Below are 22017 nucleotides of genomic sequence, written 5' to 3'. Positions count from 1 at the left end.
TTTATTTCTGTTTACCGAAATTTTGTGGTAGTTAATTGCGCTGAACTACAAGTCGCTTACCGGTCAAATATTATATTATAATACTACTATTATGGTTATTGTGACATCTGAAAATTCAACATTAGTCTTCCCAGTCTTGCAGTGTAATCTTTTTTGAGAGTTGCATATTTGAACAAGAGGTTGGAATGCTAAGTTATCTACAAATACCAGCACGCTTGTTTAGCAAGCTGTCACATTGATTATGTGGGGGTGGGAGGGGTGGGGGGCTCCCAATTATGTGACATGAGCTACAATGAAGAGCCAGTGAAGGGGGTGACCATCCATAAAGAAAAAAAAACTTTTTTGTATTTGTCTGTAAATATTCTTTTGGGTATTTCAACATAAAAGCCTGTGGAGACTGAGTCACTTCTAATGCCCCACTGTGGCTGTGCTCAGTGGGGCATTAGAACAACTGCAGGTTTGCTTGGAAGTTCAATTCAATTCAATTTTATTTATATAGCGCCAAATCACAACAAAAGTCGCCTCAAGGCGCTTCATAGATACAGAGAAAAACCCAACAATCATATGACCCCCTATGAGCAAGCACTTTGGCGACAGTGGGAAGGAAAAACTCCCTTTTAACAGGAAGAAACCTCCGACAGAACCAGGCTCAGGGAGGGGCGGGGCCATCTGCTGCAACCGGTTGGGGTGAGAGAAGGAAGACAGGATAAAGACATGCTGTGGAAGAGAGACAGAGGTTAATAACAGATATGATTCAATGCAGAGAGGTCTGTTAATACATAGTGAGTGAGAAAGGTGACTGGAAAGGAAAAACTCAATGCATCATGGGAATCACCCGGCAGCCTACGTCTATTGCAGCATAACTAAGGGAGGATTCAGGGTCACCTGGTCCAGCCCTAACTATATGCTTTAGCAAAAAGGAAAGTTTGAAGCCTAATCTTGAAAGTAGAGATAGTGTCTGTCTCCTGAATCCAAACTGGAAGCTGGTTCCACAGAAGAGGGGCCTGAAAACTGAAGGCTCTCCCTCCCATTCTACTTTTAAATACTCTAGGAACAACAAGTAGGCCTGCAGAGCGAGAGCGAAGTGCTCTAATAGGGTGATATGGTACTACAAGGTCAAGTTGCTGCTCGGAAAGGAGTTGTGGGTCCAAATAGGTCTACTAGCCTGTAATGTATCTACTGCATATTATTTACATGAGCATATCCCATTAGTAGGAAAATTAACAAGCTTCAGCCTTCTAATGATTAGAAAACTAGAGAAGCGAGTGAGTGCAACCATGAGTCCAAACCGACATGTTACCAACTGTCTCACCTGTTACTAAACAGATATGCAAACATATCTACAATATGTACAGCTGGTTAGACTGCACCACAAAATACTTGGTCATGATGGTTTCACTGGTTACCACAGAGTTAGAACAGGGAATAACCAGACTGCGATAAATACAATAAACCAGCACAGATTATAGTGCAACGTTTTACCGACCCTCCATCTACCCCAACCTCCTCCTTTGTTGTTGTGCTACATCACACTATTCTCCTTTATCCTTTCAACAAAAAGACAAGGCTTGTAATTACTGAGGTCATTAAAGGGCTTTTTAATATGAACATAAACAGATGTCGTTTTGAAGGGTAGTTGTTTCAAATTAGAAGCACTGATGAACAGATCATAAAGCCATGCCTGGAGATTAGATCCATCACTTATATTCAAGTCATATCTAACATGTTTTCCATACAGCTCTTCTACATCTATGTTAAGGAATCTCTTTCACGTATCTCGCCACTAGTCACGGCTATACAATGCTGATTATAACTGTCACCTCTCGTTACCGTCTCCAAGGCCATCATTGAATTACTTACAGTTCCTGTGCCAGGAGTTTCTGATTGTTTTCTCTGAAATCCAAAAAAGGCCTGCAAGGAAACTTCCCCACTGATTCCAGAGCCATGTGAGGCACATCTGGAAGATTACTACGGTTGTGTCTTCCAGTCGACAACCACCCAAGCCCCTCTGCTATTTTAATCTGTGCTGAATATTCCAACAGGCTGCAATCAAACCAAATAAAAGAGGATTGGACACAGAACAGAAGGCTGGAAAATTAAAAACAATTGCCGGATATTGGAGAATAAGATTGTTTTGTGCATGTTTTTTTTTCAACTTCTTGTAGCGCTGTGGAAACCATTTAATGTTCAGAAACCAGTTGTTGTGACATGTTGTAATGCTGCAGCCTGAAAGCCTTAACAATAAATCTTGATTGTGACCAATGCCAGATCTGCATTTTCTTCCTTATATCTTTGACATTAGTTTACAGAATTACTCATAATTGCAATAATAAGATGCAGCTGCAGTCAAGCTGTCAGTATTGTACATTATGCATTTCTTGCACTTATAATAGGTGTAAAGGGAGTAATTTGTTCACTCACAGACATGTTTGCACCCATGTATAAATCATCACTGTCTTCCTGTCAGAAAGGAAAAACATGTTTCATGTTGATTTCACTGTTAAAGTCTTTCAGAGGACTTTTCTCTGAATGTTGAGCCATTTTGGTCCACATAAGATAGTATATCAGCTTTAATCTGTGTTGTTATTAGTGTTGCCTTTAGTTATTATTAGCATGCATTCAAACAAAAAGCGTAAGCAGCAGTAGCCAGTGGTTCTCCAAGTGGTTTATCAGATTTTATTTTGTCACTGTGGGTTTCAGACTCAGGACCATTTCTGCTTTTAAAGTCAAAAATATGCTTTTCCAAAGGCACACATTCATATACTTTGTAATATTTCATTGCAGTTATTTAAAGCTCTTGGCAGCAAAGAAACTTTTGCGACAGAAGGCACAATAAGGAGTTTCTGCTCATAATGTAGGATTTGATTTACTGTAAATGACTAAAAGCAAGAAAAAAACATGAATTCTTTCTTACTACTGAAGTTAATGTTGGATAAGCAACTTCAATTTTAATATAATTGTTGTACACGTTCTTGTTGTTGTTGCTTTTATGTTGCGAGGAAATTATATCAGCAAAATCATGAAAAACAGCTTTTAAACTTCCCGAAGAAACAAAATCACCTCATGAGTTGTCAACAGCTCTTTTCTGTCATTTTTCCTCTTTATTCAATGTAAATAAACAAATAAATAAATGTCCCAATTATTATAAAAATGGAAATGTTACATACACGTGGTTGCTGTTAAATGTAGTAAACCAATATGCCAAATACAGTTTGGTTCTTGGAATGTAGCATGGTCATTGTTATCAAATTTTTCATAAAATTAAACCAACTGCGATGTTTTGTTTCAGTGTTCTGTCAAATGCCATTTTATATTCCTGAATATGAATTTTCTGCCCTCAGTTTTATATAGATAGATAGATAGATGCTGGGCAAAGGCTTACTATTCCCATTAGTCCATCCTCACTTCCTACTTTGCTCCAATCATAATTAATGCAGGTGTTAAGCAGGTGAATTTGAATCATTTGTGTGGTCTGTAAGTGAAGCAGGTCTGTAACGTTACCTATGAACCAATGTGTTTTGAATACATATAATAACTGCATAAAGGTGATTATACATTTAAAACAGTTGTGATGACTTTAAAGTTGAGACTCCAATATGTTGACAGTTTTGGAGACAGTGTTGGACGCACACAGATGGTTTTTACTCCACAAGAAAACAACCCATCAGAGAATGAAGTGTTCAGAGGAGCTTCTTCTTCAGACCCACCTGTTTGCACTGAGTACACGAACCTCGACTAAACTACTTAAGATAACAATATAACTCAAGATAATACTTTCTCAGCTGAACACATTGTGCTCAGCTTTGCCACCACTACAGTTCTACTGAATGATAAGAATCAAAAGTCTAAAGCGCAGTAGTGTTAGAGGCTCTAATGTTTTCTCACAGTGTTTCTTTGCTATTCAAACTAAGTTTCCGCTTCTTGGGTTTCATCTGTTTTCATAATCTGTATTACTTAAGTCACAGAGGGCTTTTGCACGGCCGCTGCTTTCAGCCTGAGAAGAAATTCTTAAGACTATCAGCTTCATCTAAATGAAGCTCACCATATGAACACACGACATATAATGAATTATTGAAAGCTTTAATGAGGAGTGAAGCTGTTTCCACACAGCCATGCTGTGATAATATGCTCGCAGTGAAGAATCTGTCCAAACAGCTCTTGGGAAGAAATGACAAACTTCCAGGGCATTTGTAATTTGTATACTTTATGGGGGAGAGGGCCTCAAAAGGAAAACAGTCCAACCTTTGAAACCATTAAACATTTAACTATTTATCATTTAACGAGTGCAGATATTTGAGGAAAAAGATAAAAGATGTGGTGATTGTGAAGGACAAACGTATTAGGAGGCTCAGCCCCTTCCGTGTCTGTAAGTCTTGAAGCTGTACCAAAGTTAAATTGCTGCCCTGTCATGTCTTACTTTTGGAAAGTGGGATTGACTTTCAAGCTGGATTTTAAAAGGAAAGGGGGTTTTGTGCTGTAATTGCTATATAATGAGGGTTTCACTGACCTTCTGCCACAACTCGGACATGTTTTTTTATTTACTCATCTCGCAAAAGGCATTGACTCCATTAAACAGATGGAAAATTCCTCCAGCTCCTGCAGGAATTTGATTTCTCCCAACAGCTGTCTTGCTTTATACAAGCATGAAGTCAGGGAATCGCCCATCTCCAATCAATCACGCCGGCTGACGTTTCCTACAAACTGTGCTCGCAGAGCTGAGAGCAGGAGGGGCAGCGTGGGCTGAGAACGGAGCATCGTCATGGCGGGTGAGACGGCGCGCTGATGGGGTCTTGTTTATGTCCTTTAATGCCTCCTCGCCTTAGCTGCGTGGCTGAGCTGCGAGCTGAGCCACAGGAAATCACCTGACACCTGCAGGAGGAAGCTATACTTTAGCACATCGCCATTAGTTCTGAAATATACTGTGGGTGGTGGTGATGACATTACACTTGGCTCTTTTTAAGCATATCTGAACGGCCCTTTATCAACATAGCGTAGTTTTTTCCCCCCAAGAAGAGCACAGATTTAAAGTCATGCATTAAAAATAACAGCCAGAATCTATTTATAGAAGTTTGCCCATTAGTCCTTTGCTCCTTTTCTAATTACTACCTAGTGGTAATGATGACAGGAGAAAATGTGAGTTATTATTTATGGAAGGACCGACAAGTCAAAATGTGATTAAATGATCTTTGGACTCTCAGCTGCAGTCGGGTGTAAACGCTTTGACTTGTTTCAATGAGTTTTCTTGGATCTGAAATTGAACTGAACCAATTATTCCAATAAATCCAGTCACACGCACAACACCATAAACTCTGTTAGACGAGCATATGGTGATACTAACACAGCCGCGATTAACTCACACCGGCCAGTAAGAGCTCTATAAAATATTCCGCACTGTTGCTTACTTGCTTATTAGTTATATTATTACTTCTCATCCGCATTTTCTGATTGAGTGGAAGTAAAATAAATGATATTCCCAGAAAAATAATTTCCCCTCTGATGGATGTGGAAGCCAGAATGTTCCGAGTGGTCATTCTGAATTATGGGAACGTGACTCTGAAGTCTGGGTGCGCACAGAAAATAGCATTTATTTTTGCCTGCAGCCCTGAGTGAGTGCCTGTTCACTGGCACGAGTCGAATACTGGAGGGCGGAACACTGACGACTTTATTCCCCCGTCACTTTAAACTGCAAATGTTGCCCCACAGTTCTCTTCATGTTCCCGCCTCAGAGTGTTGACAGTTCAGCTTCATAATGAATGGAGGTCTCTGAGCTATTTTGTACAGCTGAGAGTCTGTGAGCGCACCATGTGTTAATGTGACTGCAGCTCGTCGCCAGGATAAGTGAGAACAGCGTAGGAAATAAATCATCAAATTATTATTATTTTTTTTAATTTACAGTGTATGTTTACACTGTGACGGCTGGATCAGTCACGTTACTAAGAGAAATGCAGGTAAATAATACCTTTCTGTGACATATGAGGAATCTAATTGCTGGAAAGCTAAGCCATCGTCTGTAATACTTACAGTTTCTTCACCTCAACCAGAGATGGGCAGTAACGCGCTACTTGTAACGCGTTACTGTAATCTGATTACTTTTTTCAAGTAACGAGTAAAGTAAGGGATTACTATTGCAAAAACGGTAATTAGATTACTGTTACTTTCCCGTAGGAACGCTGCGTTACTGCGTTACTAAAACCGTGATTTTTTTGCGAGAATGTCTCATGACAGTGACGTAAGCGAGTGCGACGTTCGTGACAACAGCTGTGTGCAGATCAACAATGGATCATATATGGAGTGCGGGAGAGAGTATGAGCGTGCAGCGTTTAAAGCGTGGAAGTACTGACCTTACTTTGAGTTTGATTCCATAAAAAGTGACAAAAACATTAGTGTCCGTTGTGCGTGGGAAGAAAACTTCTTTTTACAGCGAAAAAAACCCCTAAACTTCCGAGCAAGCACCGAGTAGCTACGACGTAATGGGAAACTCACAGAGAAACTCGCGGATTCTTCCACTGACCGCAGCACACCTGCACCAGGGTAAACCTCCGCCTACCCCACTCCTGCTTTACAGGTGAAAATAGAGCAACAGGACCGCTAGTCTTTGACTTTATTTATTTTCTGCTGTGTTTTACTTGCATCTATTTGAAAGACTGAGTGTAAACACACAAAAAAATTATTTCATGTGCTGGAATGTGCAGAAAATAGGTTTAAATATTAAACTAATTTCTTCCAGTCAGAGAATGTTGCATATAATTTAATTTTTGCTTGATGCATAAAATTAAAAGATTAAAACTAATAAAACAAGTTTAAAAAAGAGACTTTTCCATTTGATTACATTTTGTATGATGATTATGCAGAAAAAGTAGAATTGGGCTGAAAGATCTATCACTTTATCACCTATTCAGGTTGTAAATCGGGTTTTTAAAAAGTAACTAAGTAACTAAGTAATTAATTACTTTTGAAAATAAGTAATCAGTAAAGTAACGGGATTACTTTTTGGGGGAAGTAATCAGTAATTAGTTACTGTTTACTTTTTTCAAGTAACTTGACCAACACTGCTCTCAACATCCAACTAGTTACCAGCAGCCTGTCTAACATTAGGCTTAAACTTTAAAAATAAATTTGTGGACATTAATTTCGTCGTCACAGTTTTTCTGTTAAATTGATTTAAATTGTATAAAAGTGGGGGACATTGCAACCCTATTTGGGCTGCCGGTGACGTTGGTTCAGAGGTTAATGGAGAGGAAATTATAAAGCGATGTGACTTCTTACCTGTTTCTAGTGGGATTAGCTCTGATTTCTCTTAAGTGAATTTAACATAAACGGTATTTACAAAAGGGTAATCCAGCTACGTGGGAATACTGTTTCTGACGCAGGATTTTTACAAGTTAAAAGGATATTTGGGTAAAACAGCCATGATCACAGGGTACAACGTTCATCACAGCACCGACAAAATATCACTATATAAGGTGGGAAACTTAACCATCAGAAACTATATATAACAGATATACAGAATATAACAGAAATAACATCATTTGGAGTCTTCTGACCATCCTTTTAGCTCGGTTTTGAGCTCCTGCTAAATGCTTGTTTTTTATAGGGTCAAGCAAACCAACAATTCTCCCATAAGTCAGCACAAGGAAGGAATAACTCTGGACAGAAGCAGGCATGGGGTGGGCTGCCACCTGCCTCCACCCACTGGGATTAGAGGAAAACTTTGGCTGTCATTTGCAGTTGGACAGTCAAGTTTTAGAGCTTTTCCACCAAAAATAGCTGCCGTGTGCTGCAGTAAATGAGGCTGATGAGAGAGGTGAGACTGATCCAAAGCAGTGAAGTTACGGGTCGAGGTGGAAAACTTGGCCCGTCAATAAAAACGGGCGAGGGAAACAGACTAAATAACAATACACCTTAAGAATGAGACTTCAGGGTCTACTGAAAATGAAAAATAGCAGTGGACCAAAAAATCAGATGTGTGTGCAGTGATGACAACAACAGCCGTCCTCAAACTAAGACATGGAAAAAACAGAAATAGAAACATTGTGTTTCATTGTTACATTGTTCACTTCACTTACATCACTTACACAACCTCTTCTTCTGTGGTTTTATGGCAGATGACAGGAGAGTTAGCTCCACCACCAAGCACCAACATACAATGTGGACGGAAGAAAAAGGTTCTTCTTGCTGGAAGGAAACTTAGCTACGACTCGAAGGTAAGGTAGTGTGTATCCTGATAGCAGACATAGCCTTCAACTCATGTCTGGAATCAGCGAAGCGGAAAAAGGGAAGGAGACTCATAGTGACATAAAGGAGAAGATTAAGAGTGAGAACAGTTATTTCAAAGCATTGCAGAACGGCAGAATGAAGACATTCCTTTGCAGGGAAGGACCCGCACATGCTCAAATGAACCTACATCTATGCTACACATTATTTATTAACCAAAACCTTCGAAAGCTTTCTAATCACTATTTCTGCTTTCCAGATAATCTTCGTAGATTCAATTCAATTCAATTTTATTTATATAGCGCCAAATCACAACAAAAGTCGCCTCAAGGCGCTTCATAGATACAGAGAAAAACCCAACAATCATATGAACCCCTATGAGCAGCACTTTGGCGACAGTGGGAAGGAAAAACTCCCTTTTAACAGGAAGAAACCTCCAGCAGAACCAGGCTCAGGGAGGGGCGGGGCCATCTGCTGTGATTGGTTGGGGTGAGAGAAGCAAGAGAGGATAAAAGACATGCTGTGGAAGAGAGACAGAGGTTAATAACAGATATGATTCAATACAGAGAGGTCTGTTAATACATAGTGAGTGAGAAAGGTGACTGGAAAGGAAAAACTCAATGCATCATGGGAATCCCCCGGCAGCCTACATCTATTGCAGCATAACTAAGGGAGGATTCAGGGTCACCTGGTCCAGCCCTAACTATATGCTTTAGCAAAAAGGAAAGTTTGAAGCCTAATCTTAAAAGTAGAGATAGTGTCTGTCTCCTGAATCCAAACTGGAAGCTGGTTCCACAGAAGAGGGGCCTGAAAACTGAAGGCTCTGCCTCCCATTCTACTTTTAAATACTCTAGGAACAACAAGTAGGCCTGCAGAGCGAGAGCGAAGTGCTCTAATAGGATGGTTTGAAAATAATAATTAACCCCTTGGTCAATTATTATGACTTAATGTCACTGTTAGACAGAGAAGAGCTATTAAAGCGTATCATTTACTGTTGTTAAATCACGCTTGGGCCTGCTGGTGAGGACACCAAATTCTTCCCAGAAGGTTGTTTATTTTGACTTCACCACTATCTAACCAAGCGGTTAAGAGGTAAAAACCTCTGTATCAACTGATGCTGTACTTCTGCAGTGCACGTCTAGATTCTCAACACAGAAAACTGAGAGGAAAAAAAACAAACAATTTAATTTGCTTCCACTGTGGTCGTGGTGTTATCTTACAAACTTTTTCAATTTGCCTTTTTTAATTTACTAATCATTTCCAAGTGTAATTTGAATGCTGGCTCGTTAACTGTCAGATCCTCTGGCGACCGACAGCAGCATGTTGCAATTACTTCATTTCATATTTAGGACATTATGCCTAATGACTATGAGAGTATCTGTAAAAAATGGCAGTCCTGTCACAGAGTGGAGTCATGTTGGCTTCTTCACTGTTTACCATCCGCTCGCATTTCTATCAGTCCATATATTGACTGATACAACAACATATCTTGCCATCAATATCAACATCCTTCGGTTAGAATTGTCTCAGCAGATGTAATGTGGAACAGGCATGTTGTCAGGGAGCGTCCAGTGAAAACAAAGAGAAGAATGGCAGAGCTAATGTGGAGCTGGGCCTGCACAGAGTTGGGTTTCAGGCTAATTGGGATCATACGCCGCATGTGCAGTTTTGGCACATACGTTAGATTAATCAGGGGCTCTTTAATCGTGGAGAATTTCTCCTGTGCGTGGTTGGGGCGGCTACTTCCCCCTACCCCCTCGGTCCAAGACCCCCAAGCCTGTGCTGCGTCTAAGCACGGACCTTTTGACTCCATAAACACCCGCTCGATAAAAATTGGGGTCAACCTCTCATTGCTTGCATCGGAGCGTTATCGTGCCACCACAAAGGGTCCCTTTAATGATTAAATTATATGGATGTTCCGAATTTGCAGATTCTTGGCACCCGACTCTTCCTCCTGATTGTAATTTATGTCGGAAGTCATTGCTGTCCAACGCTCGGCCCCCTCTCAAAGCCCAGGAGAGAGGAACGTGCACGTGGACGAGGCCTGCGTCGTCCAGCCCGCTCTGGGTCTTATCTGCACCGTGGAGCCGAGGCGACCTCACACATTCACCTTGCAGCGTGTGCAAATTAACAAATGCATTTCTAAAATGTGCTTTTGTTTTTCTTTCCTTTTTTTTCTGGGACCTTTTTGCCAACCTCAGCTCTGCTGTTTAGGTTAACCTGTCATTAATCTGCATATGATTAGGCCCTGACATAAATTTGACATCCCGGGTAAGGACTGATTAGCCATTTGCTTTGGTGATGATGATGACTGTGGTGGCGGTGTGTGTGTGTGTGTCTGTGCGATGGCGGAGGGGGGATTGCAGATGTCCATGTCAGCTGTGGATCTTTGGGTGAAACTGAAAACTGAGACTACAGTGTAAAGGAAAGGTGCCCTTTGGAAAAAAAAACATCCCAGATGATTAGCAGGATTCCCGAGAATCTGGATTCCATCTCTTTCAAAGAAAAACGAATAAAGAGAGTTTATTAAGCCTTAGAGGCATCAACTGAGTGAAACTAATACACTAACTAATAATATTAAGAACAAGCTTTCATAGGTTACACTTGCACAGTTATTTCATCCATCCATAAATTCAGTATTTTTCAATGTAATGAGACTCCCATAGAAATGGGCTTGCCTACATAACAATGGCACTTGGGTTACTGATTAATATATCCTCTCATTAATAACACAAGGCCTTTGAAATGTAAAGCAATGGCAAGTTTATATTGAAGGGAGGATTCAAAAAATTCCTCACTGTGAGAGTGAGAGCTCCACAGCGAACAAGTCTGCACTCTGTGAATAAAAGCCCTCACAATAAGTCTTCCTCCTCCTCGTCACCAGGCCAGCGGAGATTTGAAAAGTTTGACTTTCTTGCTCTACGTTGTCACATCGATGAGTTACAGAGTAAATAAATGTGTCTGTAAACAGTGGCACCCTTCTAAAAATTCTCCACTGCAACTCCAGGAGGACCGACGGCTGCGCCACGCTGCGTAAACTTACAGAAACAAAGGCAGGCTCGGAGGGGTGGCCAGGAGAGCGTTAAGTGTAATGTGTGTTGATATGAGCTCTGGGGATTCTGCTAAACATGTTCGTGTTTTTTATCTTAACTGGGAGATTCAGACCTTTAATTTTCACATTGACGACAGGGTGTAAGACACATTTGCTTTGAAGTAAACGAGCTCGACTTTTGGGCTTTGTTCTTCTGTTTACAGCAATTTCTACACACACACACACACACACACACACACACGAACACTGGTGTTTGCAACATTATGATCCAGCTGCTTATTGATCCCACGCTCTTCCAAGGGCAACATTTCAAGGTCATCAGGCCCAGAGAGTTTTTGTGGAAGTTGGCTTCAAAACAGGAGCAGGTATATAAAAATAGGTCAAATTGCAAACTTGACCTATTTTTATACATTTTTATAAATATTTGTATAAATGTTTATAAATTGAACTTTTATTCCGGTTGTTTGAACTGCTTTTGTTGTTGTTGCTTTTTGTTTTTTAACTGTTTGATCAAGTTGCAGTTTTGCTTTCTGATGCAAGCCACACTTTTAGACAGTGGTTTAAACTGTCCATGTGGGGGCTGATGAGTTGTGATTGGCTGATTTTGATCTGTATTTGTATTAAAAAAACATTTTTTTTTCAAATGGTGTCAGTGTCTCTCTAATATACCTTATTTTAAAAATATATGTTGCTACAGTACATTGTGTGTTGTCTTTGCTTAATGAGTTTCAAAAGAAGGAAAAGTGTTGCACGTCCAGGCGCACTGACACTGCTTCATCATGACAGTAATTTATCTCACTGCATTTGATTCTTGACAAATGTCTTAAACTCAAGACTGGAGAACAAACAGATGTGCATCTAATCTAATGAAATAAAACACTTACCCAGCATAAAATATTATTGTGCTGTGGAGTGACTTGTTAGGCACCAGTAAAACCTGCAGCTGTATCTATTTTGCTCATTTACACACTCAATTGACCGTTTTATAGCCTAATAAAAAGCATGAATAAAAGCGTAATAAATTCAGCTAAAGTGTGAGCTGTTGTCCCATCAAATTCATGCCATCTATTATTTTTAATGTTATTTTAGACCTCTTTTAGTGCGCACGGTATTATTTGCTTTTACCATAAAAATAAATGCTACCGTTTATGCTCCAATGATAAGCCACGTCGACAAATATTTCTTCTACTTCTTTGTTTTAAAGTTTTGAATAGAATTGAAAAACAGACACCTTATAAACGCACACTTTCACTATCTGTGTCTCAGATCTGTCCCTCTGGCAAAAGATGTGAGACCCAGAATATGTAAAATACTAAAAGTTTTAAAAGTCATTTTCCAGCATTTTCAGTGTAAATGCTGGAAAGCATTTACACTGAAAATGTAAACGCATGAAACGCACACACACTTTCAAGAGTGTGTGTGCGTTTCATGTCTGTAATGTATGTTTATATAAAGTGCTAAAAGTGTATTCTTCTATTTAAGTCATTAACTACTGTTTTGTGATAATTACATGGGAAGTTGTTAAGCAAATTAAAATGAGTTAAAAAAAGATATTGTAGCTGCAATGGTCTCTGAAGAAACCAGACATTTTATCCTGTTTAATGGTATTGTTTAAATAACTGGGCCTGGAGTATTCCTGCTGCATACTAATGGAATTATGAGTGTGAGTCTAGACAGTGCTGGATTTTCCAAGGATAAATGTGAGCTTCCCTGTGAGATACTATTAGAATATTTCCAGAAACTAAAAATATGATACACCCTAACAGCGTTATCATAACACTCACAAACACAGATCAAATAAAGTACCCTTTCATCCACGCTATCAGGCAAATCTGAATAGGATTTTTTAAAATCCATTTAATAACATCAGAGCAAACAGTGTTGTGTATTTTTCCATTCCAGAGTAGATTATTTAATATCCACTGTTTATGGTGCAAAAGAAGTTACAATTATTTATGCAGATATATAGATATGGATATAGATACACAGATATAAGCTTACTGTAGGATTTATTCAGTAGTATTTATATATTTAACTCCTAAACCAGTAATGTTTGTTATTTCTATTTGCTATTTCAGCTAGGCCACATTTCTACCACTCTTCTTTGTTTCTTTATCCATTACTTTTACCTGTTCATCTACTACATTTAGCTGTTTCCTACAGTATTTAAATGTTATTTGGTCTATTACAGTTAGCCATTTTTATGCTATTTGACTGGTTGCTTAACTATTAAACGTTGCTTAGCTGCTTTTGTATCGATTTTAGCTTTTTATCCACTTATTGTAGTTTGTTACAGGATATGCTTTTGTAAAAATATTTTTGTCTTTTGACTACTTTTAGTTATTTTAGATCTATGTGAACTGCATATTTCATCAATAACCAATTTCGCTATCTCACCCTTCACTGCTTTGGTTAGTTCAACTTTTTATCTGTTATTTTACACTGATTACTTTTAGCTAACCACCCAGCTAATAGTATTACTTAAATGTGCCTGTTGTGCTTTTTTCCACATTCGCTTTTCATTTTAAATTAGTCTTTTTTCTATTTAGGAAACCTTTGAACTATAACTTTGAGTCAAAAAAAATTGAACCTGATTTATTATTAATAATAATATGAAAATACTGTTTTTTATACTCATGTAGCATTTGTAGCTTTGAGCGCGCAGACTCCACAGTTCTAATGATGAGAGTGATGACAGAGCCCGTGTTTGTGATGATGCACCGATGCTTGAGTGTTTAATGCGAGGAGCCCGACGGATTTCCGGCGGAATTCTCAATTCCAACTCACCATTTATTTTTTATTAAAGACGCGATTCAGCGTTTGTTTTTCTCAACTTGATCAGCTGAAAAAGCTAGAAATGCATAGAAATGTATGGCTTTAATGAACAGGGAGCCCATTTAGAAAATACGGGATTAGGCGACGTGACAGCAACACAACAAAGAAGAAAAGAAGAAAAACGTATTCGAAATAGTTCGCCGATCAGCTACGCGCTAAAGTAATAATGTGTTCAGCAGGACAGCTTTTTAATGAAAGCTATCCTCATATATATATATATATATATATATATATATATATATATATATATATATATATATATATATATATATATATATATATATATATATATATATATATATATAGATAGATAGATAGATAGATAGATAGATATAGATATATAGATATATATGAGGTCTGCGAGTAAAGAGAGTAACAGAAGACATATTCCGGCATTTTTATTTGATGTATTTACTTTTTACTTGTAGTAAACCTTTATCTCTTCAGTGTTATCGTTCAGCTTTGGTTTACTGAGATCAGAATTTCGTTTTATTGCCACAGAGGCGTTAAGGGAAAACTGTCTTTAATAACAAGCTAAAGAAATAATCTTCTCACCTCAGGTTTTCATTATTATTATAATTATTATTATAATTATTATTATAACTATTATAATTATTATTGTTGTTATTATTTCGCAGTGGTTCTTCCTGTGCAGTCCAGATCTGTCAAGTTATTACCTTTTATATATTCTGATTAACATGTTCACGATAAATTCAAGCTAACGATACTGTAACATATTCTCCTGCATTCGCATTCACCTAAATGGCCCTGATACTCTTCATGTGAAAGGAGACCTATTTTGTATTCTCACCCCCCAAAAACTCCTCATTAAATAAATCCATATTTTTATTTCGATTACGAAAGAGAAGCCCCGATGCTGCTACATGGAATCGTGACATTACCACAGCAGGACACGCAGGTCAAGAGCAACTAGTCCTAAACCTGAGCGCCTTTACGCGCCCGTGTCTCTGTTATCTTTGAGGAATCGCTGCGAACTTGTGTGCAGATGTGTATCCATGTTAGGCGCGTGTGAACAGGGCCGCGCGGGGCCGGTGACGACACGCTTATCTTTAACCATGCCCCCTTTGCAATAAACGGAGAAGAGCCTTAGTGAAAATATATTTAATAATTAATCAAATGCAAAGTTACACAAAGGGAATGCAGGACAGATAAGTGAGAGCTGATCCTTAGAATATAAAGAGTTAGACCTACTGCAAATATTTGAGTCCCCTCCTCAACAGCAGCATCACGAGGGAATGCCACAAAAACGCCGGAGGATGTCGCCTCGTGCACGTTACGTTTCTGTAGGGCTTTTTTTTCTTTTGCTTTTTTTCTTTGCTTTTTTTGCACCAGGAGGCCGTACGGTCCAGCAAAAAATCCCCCTTTTTTCAGGCACTCTGAGCGTCCCACAGGTTCATAGATAAAGAGGCCGGTCATTCCTCCTGAGCGCTCTCTAAGTGGGAGCTGGAGCCATCGGGCCGGTCAGCCTCTGCGGTGGATCGCTCCTGCTCAGAGAGCTGCTCGCTGCTGGGGATGGAGTTCTTCTTAGGGCGACCTTTGGGCTTGGTCGGGGACTCCAGGCCGCCGCCCTGCAGCACCTGCGGGAGAAGCTCGGTTTTAGCCTCAGAGTACAGACGGTGACTCATACCTGTGATTTGGCGTCCTTAACAAAGTTGCACACCAACATATTCAATACCCCCCAAAAATACTGCTGAACTTATTCCGCTGAACTGCATTTCCCATGAGGATAAGTTGAAAGAATGGAAAGCAGAAGTATCTCTTTACTTTTGCCTTGAGCTTGCATGTTAAACAGACTCTCGCCAGCCAACTTACAATTTTCTTCCATTTCATCCTCCTGTTCTGGTACCATGTTTTCACTTGGAGCTGACTCAGACCGAGAGACTCTGCGAGATCTATTCTGTAAGACACAAAATCAAACATATCATTAGAAGAAGAAAAAAGCAGCGTGGACCACACTTCCAAAGACCTCATCAAGTCACCACAGAAGGATAATAATGAGGTTTTATTGCTACCTGTTGCAGCTTGTAATTGCCTCATTTCGCTTTAGCTTTCTAAAGGTGGAACGACCCAGATCAAATGGAAGCTCTCACCACTACCGGCCACCGTGAAAGCGCTCAGGTGTGGTTTGAGCAGCCAGGTTAACGCAGCAGTTTAGGATTAAAAACTGGACGAGGTTCGTTTAAACACTAAATCAGTGTTTCAATGCAAATAGCAAACAGATAATAAAGGCATGAATTAGTGATTTGAGAGAGGTTTTGCAGTGCTGTGAAGCAGTCTGCAGGTTACAGGCTGGAATAAATCCTACAGTGAGTCCCGGGAAAGCAGCTGTCTTTATCTCCATTATCCTCGGCGGTTTCCTGCGCACCTGTCGGGTGTAGAAAGGTACTTCTGCTTCTCGAATCGTTTCTCCAGGCCCATCAGCTGCAGCTCGGTGAACACGGTGCGGCTGCGGCGGCCCTTCTTGGTCTTGCTGCCTGCGTCGGCTCCGTGCTCCAGCTTCCCGCGGAGGTGGAGGTCCAGCGGCAGGTGGTGGGACGCCGCGCCTACCTGCAGGCCCGGGGCCGCGGACAGGAGCGGGGAGCCCAGCGAGCAGGACAGCGGGGACATGGGGAACTTTAGGAGGCTCGTCTGGTCGGCTTTAAGCACTGTGAACATGCCGGGGAAAGGAAACAACATATTACCCACGGCAATGAGGAGCAGATTTCAAAACGAGTTGGTTTTATTTACTCGATGTTTTCGAGGAGTGGGGACCCAAGGGGAACGACGGCGTAAACTACAAATGGACCTTTAAAATCCCTGATCGTTTAAGATGGGCAGCTCTCGGAGGCTAAACGAGTTCCCCGCAAACGAAAAGTCGTTTTAATATTGTGTGTTTTCTGCAGAGGACGCGTGTGACAGCACGCACACGCTGGAGCAGATTTCAAAGCGCTGCCGCCACACGGACAGAAAAGCATGAATGACGTAGATACGATTAAGTTCTACTTATTTCTGATGCCAAACATTATAAGCGTGGAAGGTTAGAATAAGGCGTCAGTATTATTGTGTTATTGTCGTTAGACATGTTTGGCCGGCCCCCTTAAAACTATATTCTTTTTCAAAGGTTAAAGGTCACATGATGTGAACATTAAACTAAACAAAGCACAGCTTCAAGCTTTAAAAATTGGAGTAGCTCCTGTGAATATTAAAGAGGCCTGAAATTATTATTAATAATCGGGGAAGGAAATTAGTCTTTCTCGTTCTGGGACTCGAATAGGAAAAAAGACAAAAGCAGTTCTACCCTAAACTATTATTATTATTATTATTATTATTATTATTATTATTATTATTATTATTATTATTATTATTATTATTATTATTTTAGATACCGTCACCGAGCGCTCATCAAAAGAAGAGCGAAGATTAACATGAATCTCATCAGGTAATCCACACTTTAACTAATTTAAGCTTCTAATATGTTTTTGTTTCTTATGTTATATTCTGTTTCTTAATCAGATAAAATCCATTATTTAAAAACGTTACAGTAATTCATTTTCATAATGCGCCTGCCCTTTTTCTTGTTTACAGTGTTACTTAAAAAGATAGGAAAGGAAACATTTCCCCCATGCCTACATTTGTAATTAAATGTGAAATCCCCTTTGAATATTTCGTTATTGTATAAAATATTAATGCGTGTATTATCCCGGTGTGTTTTTTCCACACCGCTATGAAAGACTCGTCCATCTTTTGCCTTACCCAGTTGGTTATGGAAAGGCCGCGCGGAGAGTAGCGCTTGTACTCCGAATTTAAGCAGCTCCCCGGCCGGAGCCGAAACTTTGTGCTCCGGGTGATCTGTGAGGATCTCCTCTATCATGAAACTCCTGTAGCGATGAGTTCTGTGGTCTGCATGAACATCCGGAGGATAGTAATGCGCCCCCATGTCCAAAGGATGCTGCATAATCTGGCTGTCGGTCACCGGAGCGCGTTTAGCGATTATCACTCCCTTTCAGTGGCCCAAGCCGGAACTCATATTCCCTCTGTTGCGCTGCTGTAGTCCGAAGATCAACGCTGTGGGCAAAGTTATCCTCAGATTTAGGATCAAGGCAAGTATTGTTACAGGTTGCCGACTTTTTCTGCGCGCCTGCGGCTCCTGGTTTCTTTTTCCTCTTTTCTTTCTTTGTGTTTGTTTGTTTGTTTTTTCTTACGCTCTACTTCTGTCCAGATTTGATCCCATGTGGAGCAGAAATCTGGAATCGAAAGCAAACGTTTGACCCAAAACTCCCAAATCCTGCCGCGTTCATGCCCGGTCCCTGCGTGTGAAGCGCGGAGCTCGGAGCTATTTGTCAGGAGCGGAGCTCGTCACCTTGGCAGTGAGTTGAGGAATAAGCTTCGGATTTTAAGAGTCTCGTCATAGCTCCACCTCTTCTCGGGGTTTGTGTGCTGTCTGCCTTCGCTGACCCAAAGTTACATGCAAAGCCACACTTGTCCTGCATGGATTTATGCAAAAGGGAAGAAAATAAGGAGCTGAGAGGACAGGCCTGCAAGTGACTTTTATGTCATTAAAGTCACGAGCCTGAGACTTGGAGCAGTTAGTGTGATGCTGCAAAATGGAACACAGGGAACTCTCAAATGTTTGATATGTGATGCTTTTTCAGAATGTGATATACGTTTTTATTCATAAGCAATCTGTCGTTGGTTATTACCCATATTAGGCCATTGCATTAAAATGCATTCATTTCGCCAATAAATAATCAATAAATGAAACCCATCCCCTTCTCTACTGCTGTGTTCCTTAATATGGTGCAATGAATGTAAAAAAAAAAAATATTACGCACATATGATTCAAAAGCATTGCTGTCTCACCACTGAGGTAGTTCCCTGCTTTAGGTGAAACATCTCCGGCATCTTCACTTTTCACTATTTTTTCTCTGAAATTGTGAAAACCCTCACAGCACAGCTTCAGCGGCTTTTAAAGGCGCTTGGTCGCACTGTGTTTTAATCTATAGAGCGGTAGAAGTAAAGGACAGTGTTTCACACAATATTTGTTTTGAGTTAAAGAGCAGTGGATAGTAGCTAATGGATCGTACCACTGTGAGGCATGGGAAGGGGAGTTTTCCAAAACGTAAAAATGTGTTTTTATTATTATTATTATTAATAATAATAATAATTCATTTATATTTATTATATATTTTAACATGATATAATTCTATTTACTCTGATGCCTAAAGATGAGGAGAACAAAAGGATGATTTTTATATCTGGAAAGTTTTTAAGTGAAACGGCTATGAAAATTATTTTTACAGATTTTATTTCTCTCTCTCTTTAAAAAAATACGTAAACAGCTCTAAACAGAAAATCTAAACATCCACCACAACAAAAGAAATGATCAGGAAGTAACAATAAGTGCAGGTTGAATATCCAATAATCTGCAAAAGGTTTTAACCACTTGTTGGTTTCAGTTCGCATTCTTAAATCCACAGTCAATTGCATTAAGCACTTTGTGCAGCCACATGGCTGTGAATGATAATTCCTGAGAGCTCTGCTCGATGTGCAAGAAGACACCGGGTCAGAAGAATAGCGCTCTGTGTTCTCACAGATCCTTGTACCTGTTAAATAGACTCTGTGTGGCAGCGTACAGATGAGAGCTGATGCTATTTCAAAGGTGAAGTATGATAATGATTCAGCTCTGGTTGTTGGGTAACAACCTCCCCCTGGTGGTCATTTTGGAGATTGCAGATTATGCTCCCTGATAACGTTTCTGCAGTAAAAATCAAGAAAAAATACATATACGTGCCTTTAGATGCTTCTACTGCTGCCCTCCATAGTCACGTACACAGGTTTTGCTTTCCTCACCTTGTATGTTTTCTTAACATACATATTTCTCACCAAAAATAACAAAACAAAAAAACAAACAAACAGAATGTGAATATTTTGTTCTTTTCTGATGCATAGTTTTCACTGTTTTTCATTTTCAGAGAACGACACAGTCAACGGTCATTTATTAAAGGAAAAACTAAATACAGATTATGTTTTCTGAACAATATTAGTTACAGTGCACAAAGTAATCTAAACCATATTGTTCTGGCTCATTATTTACAACGTGAAGATACGAGTGTTTCTTGAATCTTTACAGAGTCAAACTAATAAATTGTATTTAGGAAAAACAAGGCGAGTTCCAACAAACAATATGCTACCACTAAATGAGAAGAAACATTAACATTTTTTGAGACAAAAACATTTAATAATGTCACTCATCTCAGACAATGAAGCAGTTTCTTCACAGTTGATCACACTGACCTTGATTTTCTATACACAAAACTTAAAAGAACATCAGAATACAGTCGCTATTCAGTATACACACCTTATCCTATGTATTGTACCAAAACAATGTCGATTTATTTTTCAAATATAGAAAGAGCATCATCATCTTTTTCAAATTTTTCCTTCGCTGACACTGATACAAAACCCAACGTCTTACAGGGTATAAGTGAGTTCAGCTACAGAAATGTTCAGATTGATGTGTGTGGTAGCTCATAGTCACTGTCAAATATCACTCATGACAACTTTTTGCTGGTTTGTATGCTTGTGTTTGCTGTTCTTACCTTCCTTTACCATGCAGCCTACCTGCACCACTATAATAAACAGCCACTAGGAAGCACCAGTGGATCAGCTTTCTGTTATCCCGCAGAAGCAGCAGTGTGGCCTGTCGAATGAGCTCTGTACAAAGAAAAGAAATCTGACTTCTGCTCTCCTAACCTTTACCATATCATTTTTCTGAATTCAGGGGGTCATTTCAACAGCTAAAAACAATCGTTGGTACCCAGTGGTGCTTTACATTGTAGGTATAGTGGAACAGGGGAGTAAAAAATAGACAAAAGCAGTTAAGCACTACAGCTAAATATTGTTTTGTGTTTGTTTTTTTCTCTTCTTCTCTTTTGCCTACATTTTAAGCACCATTAGTTGCTAAGTTCTTTATATCAAGGGCGTAGATTTGGTTTAGGCATTGGTGGGGACGGATGATTCAACCACCGAACGCTGCCCTGTTTCTTTTTTTATTTCTTTTTGTCTTTGCTTCTTGATAAAAGCAGAAATATACTTGCCTACATATGCTATTCTACCTGCTTTTAAACCATTTAAAATTACAATTCGTTTCGTACAATAGTTTTATATGTGAATTATATAAAGTTAAATTACTATTAAGCAAATGACTGACTAAGTATTTTAGGCTTTAGTTTACTTCAGCCATATTCCATATAAATCAGGTATCATACAAAAATAAAAATAGCTTCAAATACAGTTAAGACAATAAATAATATGACTTCAAGGACTTCACAACATTAGTTCAGTTATAGTACACCAACATCTCTTATACATTAGCACTAAGGGAACACTGAATGACCTGGTGGCTTTTGTCCATAAAACTACTCGTCTAAGATTACCACAAAATTATCAATTTCACCTGTGATCTTGCATCACGATTGACCTCTGAGCTTTGTGTTGGTTCTTCTGTCACCTGACAAATAGGACAAACATGACAATAAGAATAAAATGTGCAGCTGCTTCAGTGTTTCTGTCAGTTTGTGCAGATCTTGACTCATCAGTAATGTTTGTAGTGTGAGTGCATTTTAAAAACAATTTGTGCAAACTGCACTACAAGGTGGAATATTTGCAAAATCATGACTACCTCATGATATTTTGTCTCAAAAATTAACCCTATGAAAATATCATTACCATTAGGATGAAATTATTGTGTCTCCAACATTTTAACGTTAGACATATAATTTTAACAGCCTCTGTAAACTAATATCCTGGCTTACTCGAGGCTGCCGTTTTCTCTGACACTTTCAATCAAAATTAGAAATGCTGCTCTGAGACTGAGAGAACTAATAGTGCTGCATGTTGTGCAGTTAGTTTCCAAA

At 39.4% G+C, this 22017-nt stretch overlaps 2 protein-coding genes across 2 annotated transcripts in view; one reads left to right on the top strand and one right to left on the bottom strand.

Moving 5' to 3' along the window:
* Positions 1-438: 438 nt before the first annotated feature.
* The window catches only part of wnt7aa (wingless-type MMTV integration site family, member 7Aa), a 78574-nt gene continuing 56995 nt past the window's right edge, over positions 439-22017 (top strand). Inside the window, exon 1 of the mRNA XM_085161104.1 lies at positions 439-1060. The gene's annotated coding sequence lies outside the window, so the exon portion shown is untranslated. The remainder of the gene's footprint in view (positions 1061-22017) is intronic.
* barx1 (BARX homeobox 1) lies at positions 14750-18818 on the bottom strand. Its single transcript, XM_085161115.1, has 4 exons — positions 17855-18818; positions 16488-16767; positions 15935-16019; positions 14750-15699 (listed from the first exon to the last, which is right to left on the bottom strand). The coding sequence occupies exons 1-4, from the start codon at positions 18054-18056 to the stop codon at positions 15535-15537; spliced, it is 732 nt and encodes a 243-aa protein (XP_085017241.1). The 5' UTR covers positions 18057-18818; the 3' UTR covers positions 14750-15534.

This window comes from Neolamprologus multifasciatus, chromosome 5 (assembly GCF_963576455.1).
Source record: "Neolamprologus multifasciatus chromosome 5, fNeoMul1.2, whole genome shotgun sequence".
NCBI classification, from domain to species: domain Eukaryota; kingdom Metazoa; phylum Chordata; class Actinopteri; order Cichliformes; family Cichlidae; genus Neolamprologus; species Neolamprologus multifasciatus.
The sequence above is the reverse complement of the archived record's forward strand: the minus strand, read 5'-3'. Positions and strand labels throughout refer to the sequence as shown.